This window comes from Chanodichthys erythropterus, chromosome 3 (assembly GCF_024489055.1).
Source record: "Chanodichthys erythropterus isolate Z2021 chromosome 3, ASM2448905v1, whole genome shotgun sequence".
Taxonomy (NCBI): domain Eukaryota; kingdom Metazoa; phylum Chordata; class Actinopteri; order Cypriniformes; family Xenocyprididae; genus Chanodichthys; species Chanodichthys erythropterus.
The window spans coordinates 29,787,368-29,792,466 of record NC_090223.1 but is presented as its reverse complement, the minus strand read 5'-3'; the positions used below and the strand labels follow the sequence as shown (position 1 = coordinate 29,792,466).

Sequence of the window (5,099 nt, the reverse complement as noted above, 5' to 3'; positions counted from 1 at the left end):
TTATTGAAAAAGGCTTCAGCAGCGGGGAAAAAGGGAGACCTTTCCCCATACGCAGTACGAGTGAAGTATCGAAAGGGAACAAATTATTAGGTGAAACAAAATGCAATGACTTTTCTCAAATAGACAGCAAAAATCTGAATCAGTTTCATCATAGTGCCGATGTATGCCTCATGAGTTTAGTAACAGCTAAATAACATGGACATGGGCAAAGGCAACATTTCTCCATGTTACCTCACTACTCTCAGCTAAAGAAAAAAAGGAAAAAAAACCCCAAAAAAAACCTTGACGCCAACATACAGCAGACGCTCTCTTGGAAGGTTGCCGAGGTGCCTTACTAGGCCCTGGAGCTGTAGCTTTCCTGTAGCTCAGTGGTTAGAGCGTGGCACTAGCAATGCCAAAGGTCATGGGTTCGATCCCAGGGATTGCACATACTCAGATACAAATGTATAGTATAATGCAATGTAAGTCGCTTTGGATAAAAGCGTCTGCCAAATGCATAAATGTAAATGTAGATGAGAACCACTGTGCTACATGGTTGCTCGAAGTAGTGATGTTGACTTAAATTATTAAATTGACATTTGTACAATTATTGTTATTAAAATAATCCAACTTAAGTAAAATTGACAATATTATCCACTGTTAAAAGCGTAGAAATGTATGGAGCACAGCTCAGTCAGTTTCAAACCAAGCAGCTTTCTTCTGGTCAGCATGGAGAAGCTTGTTCTGAAATTCATACAAACACCAACATAATCACGACTCATCAACTGGTTTTTCAATGTATGTGGGAGAAAACTCTTTATTAATCGTCTCTGACTAAAAAGTATGGGAAGAAAATACACAAGACATCATAGATGTTAAAAAGGATCCAAATAAGCAAAGACATCATTTGTGCAATTTAGTCTCTTTGCATAAATTAATATAGGAACAAGGGCCGTTGAGGAAAAGAGTGTGGACATCTTGTTGTTCTTTAGTTTGATTTTTAAGCCTTTGGTCCAACACTGGGTGTCTGGATTCTCTGGATACGTTTAGTAGTCAGGACGGTCCTTCTTCAGCTTGCTGTAGTCCATGTTCACTGCATAGAACTTGAAATGGAAAAACAGAAAAGTGAGAATACAAAATAAGCAGTTTAACAACATGCACTCTGCAAAATCCATTAAGTCAGCTGCCTGTTTAAGTATTGAACTTGAACTCTACTCCACATCAAATACACATTAAGACACAAGCTTGATTAGATTTGTACCAACTATCAGCACACATAAAATGAGTTTATGAAGCGCTTAATGAATTAAACTCATTAAGAGCTGAGATTAGGTCCTGATACGGTCCTTCAGTCACATCTTTTAATAGGATCCCCTTAGGCGCTACAACAACAACGGCGTGTTTAAGCACTTTACTAACACCACATACGCTGGTCAGTTAGATTTCAAACTCAACATTTCTGTCGATTACTGGGTGCTAAACATCTTGAAAAGTGCTAAATAGAATGTTCTGAATCAAATTAAAAAGTTTTATCGATTATCACGGACTACAATTTTGACTTGTCCCCTCAGTTCATTAAAACCAAGCCAAAATCATGTTTACGGTAATGAGGTTACAATGCAAGTCTATGGAGCAAGGCATTCCAGAAGGTCTAAACATAGAAATGCACAGTTGTTAATGATTCTTCAATACAAAAATGTGCTGTTTTAGCTGTAAAGCTCTAAAACATATTTAGCAGGTTCACCATTGCAAAACATTATCATGCTACTGTCATGTTAACGTTTTTTTTTTTTTAGAACATTCACCCCCCGGTTTCACAGACACGGCTTAAGGCTAGTCCCAGAATAAAATGCATGTTCAAGCCATTTAACTGAAAGCTGCTTGCACTGAAATATCTTAAAATATGTCAGTGCCCCAACTGAACTAAGCCTAATATCCTTGCTTAATCTAAGCCTTGCCTTTGAAACCGGATGTTTATCCTAATGCAAAGCAGGGCTCTACAGTGCGACTAAATTACTGTGTGCAACTGTGAAAACAATATTTAAATGCAACAATGTGATGTGGCCTGATCGAAGATCATGAATAGTTCTATACAGGCTCCAAAATGAACACTCTGGAAGCACCAAATCCAAGTTAAAATAGCAAAGTCTGCAGTTTAATGCAATGTATACATAATTATATAATTTTTATATTATTATTATTGTGGTTTCCTGAATTGTCATTATTGATAAGCTCAGTTTCCTCATGCCTAATTGAGAATGTTATATTGTGGCACATTAACATTACTGTCACTTAAAAATATATGAGTTGAGCCCTGATTTGGCTCGTTCCATAGGCTTCCATTCAAAGTGCTTTACTGTGAATGAAATTGTTTCAAACTGAAGGACAAATCCAAATTATTTTCTGTGGTATTCAAGAGAATTCTATAGATGCTGAGCTTGGCTTGACCCCAGAACATTTCTTTAAACACATGGAACAAACAACAACAACAAAAAACAGGGCATGTAATATGCTGAAAAGCAAAATGCATCCTGACAACAGAGTTTAAATGATCATGGCACATGTATCATACCTTGTACTGATCAGTGGGCCCCAGTTTATTCCAGGGCTCTGGGTTGTTCTTTTTGTCCCAGCTGTGGATATGAAGCAAATGAGTGCACAAATAAAAAAGGCATGCATGATAAAACTAAATAAAAGAGTTGGCATGAACATCTGAGCAGCACTGTTGTTCTCTCACAACTGATTGGGTCAAGGTATTAAGAATCACAAATTAATGTCACACTGCGCCTTAAAAGCTTGAAGCCGTCAGACTGGATGCGACAAAGTGACCGCTGCAAATCCATTTGCTCTTTGTGTCAGAAGTAGTGCAAGTGCTTTAAGTATGTCAGAAATAGAACTGGGCATCGGTTTATCGTCAGAAATTGGTGTCACGTCGCATCCAGTGTAGATAGCATCACTGATTATAATGGATACTATCTGCTTCTGCCGCACTGCGCCGCTCATGTCTGGTGTAGACACAGTGTTTGATCTTAATAGCAATCGCTCCTCAATTAATTAAAGAATAAGGCCTTTCAGTTATGTTTTTGTATCCATTGTGAGAGACAGATGATTAATGGACTTGTATCTTCTGTAGAACAGATGCTTACCAGACATCAGGGTTGCGCATGGCCAAGCGAGCCAGATATGTCAGAGACATGGTGCATCCACCGCCAATGAAAATAAAGAGTGGGATCAACTATGGTGAACAAAAACAACAACAAAAAAATACATAAAACAACTGTAACTTCAAGTCAAATGACTTGAAGGTGATGTATTAAACTTTGAAATCATGGAAATCATGACCATCTAGTCTGGCGGTTCACAACTGGTTTTGCATTAGGATGCAAATTTTACATTGTATATCACTTATATCAGTATCATAAAAATGATACCGATATGATATTTCATGATACTACTGATGCAATTGTTTTTATGATACTGATAATGTACAATGTCCTCCAGGTGAGAACCACAGATCTAGATTAAACAGTAATGACTGACTGAAATAAAACTGTCCACAAATGTTGCTTCATTACAACACAAAAGCCTTAAATATCACAAATAATAGATCAGAGTTTCTCTTAAAATCCCTGAGCTTCAAAACTTTACATTGCAAATATCTTCTCACAGCCTTCAGAAGCTGCAAGTGGTTAGGACATCATTCCGAGCAAAGACATAAAAACAACAGTCGTGAAGTTAAACTATGGGGTCGGTCGACTAACAAAAATACTGAGAATACCAAATGAATAGTTTAAAAGTGAAAGTGTATTAGGCCACACTGCTCAGTCTGTCCTCAGTTTAACACGCTTGTCCTTGAGCTCCAGTGCAGAGAGCCAATGGTGTCACGTGACACTCAGGCGACAGATCTCTTCTGCGCACAAACAAATAAAACATTTTAATGGCATTTCACTTAAAGAAAATTTAAAGTTCATCTAATTATTCACATAAATACTCGGAATGAACATATATGGCTGGTCCATTACAATGGTATAGTGTGTTTACTTGTGACGGTCGTGACTGGTTTGATACTTTGACAAGTTTGTGTAGTTATGGCAACGCAATATTATCATTTAGTGAGCTTTAAAATATATTAATTTGATATTTTATACCCGATTGAAACATATTTTGATTTTAATGTTATTAAATGTAGAGTGTTCAACATCTGCAACTGATGACATTAATATTTATTCAATAAAAGATACTAAATTATTAAAACGTAAACACACAATTCCTTTTGGATTTTTATACTTTCTGACAGAGATTAATTTTTACTTCTCAAGTCTTTTTAGATTATTTGATAAGCGTTTATAAGGACAATTTTATTGAGACTGCAACAAAAATTAAATATTTTAAAACATCTATTTCCATGTTTTACTAACTTCCATTTCTTTTCCATGCCTGGGAACCACAATTTTAAAATTCCTGATATTTCTAGGATTTTTCGCCTAATTTAAATACATATTTAGGATTAATTTGTGTTTATTGAGCTGTATAAATATCCGGACTGGTGACATGTCTAGCAATTCCGCAGCAGGGACGCTAACAGGCTAGCGAAACCGTTTGCACAACTCGTGCTTGCCATCGTCTTTTACGGAATAAAATCGTCCAGAAATCATCAATCACTTACGGCAGGATGGCTTCTGAGTTGCCGGCTGACCGTGCCCAGCATTGTGATTGATGAGATGATTTAAAATCTCCCAAAAATGTATAGAAATGAAGGAATTGCGCGAGGGCAGTTAGAGAACTCCAGCAGTATCGCTTCCACTGAGAGAAAAGGACACCGTCCGCGGGTATCTTATTGAGTTTGCCTGATTTGTTATTTTATAGTTAGACGAACTTTGTCATCATTTCAGTTAATAAATACGTGTTACAGTGTAATAATTGAAATGTTAATAATCAGTTAATATTAATAAAAATCACAAATGAACGATAATATGATTATACGCTGAGGTATTTTGTAAAGGCGGTGCTGTGGCTACCCATTGGAAGGCGCGGACGTGCTCATACTACTGGTCGCTGAGTCTGATCTAGGGTCAGTTTGCGAGTTTGCACGCACACTGTAGTGTTATCTGCAGCGATTG

At 37.0% G+C, this 5,099-nt stretch overlaps 1 protein-coding gene across 1 annotated transcript; it reads right to left on the bottom strand.

The window, feature by feature from the left end:
* Positions 1-765: 765 nt before the first annotated feature.
* Positions 766-4,805, bottom strand: ndufa4a (NDUFA4 mitochondrial complex associated a). Its single transcript, XM_067373047.1, has 4 exons — positions 4,646-4,805; positions 3,126-3,214; positions 2,552-2,612; positions 766-1,082 (listed from the first exon to the last, which is right to left on the bottom strand). The coding sequence occupies exons 1-4, from the start codon at positions 4,685-4,687 to the stop codon at positions 1,026-1,028; spliced, it is 249 nt and encodes an 82-aa protein (XP_067229148.1). The 5' UTR covers positions 4,688-4,805; the 3' UTR covers positions 766-1,025.
* Positions 4,806-5,099: the final 294 nt, after the last annotated feature.

What these genes read in the sequence shown, in the direction of transcription:
- ndufa4a (XM_067373047.1), bottom strand. Translation starts at nt 4,687, where the DNA reads ATGCTGGGCACGGTCAGCCGGCAACTCAGAAGCCATCCTGCC. An exon ending in ATGCGCAACCCTGATGTCTG is followed by an intron (nt 2,613 to 3,125) that starts GTAAGCATCTGT and finishes TCATATCCACAG; the next exon opens with CTGGGACAAAAAGAACAACC. An exon ending in GGCCCACTGATCAGTACAAG is followed by an intron (nt 1,083 to 2,551) that starts GTATGATACATG and finishes TTCCATTTCAAG; the next exon opens with TTCTATGCAGTGAACATGGA.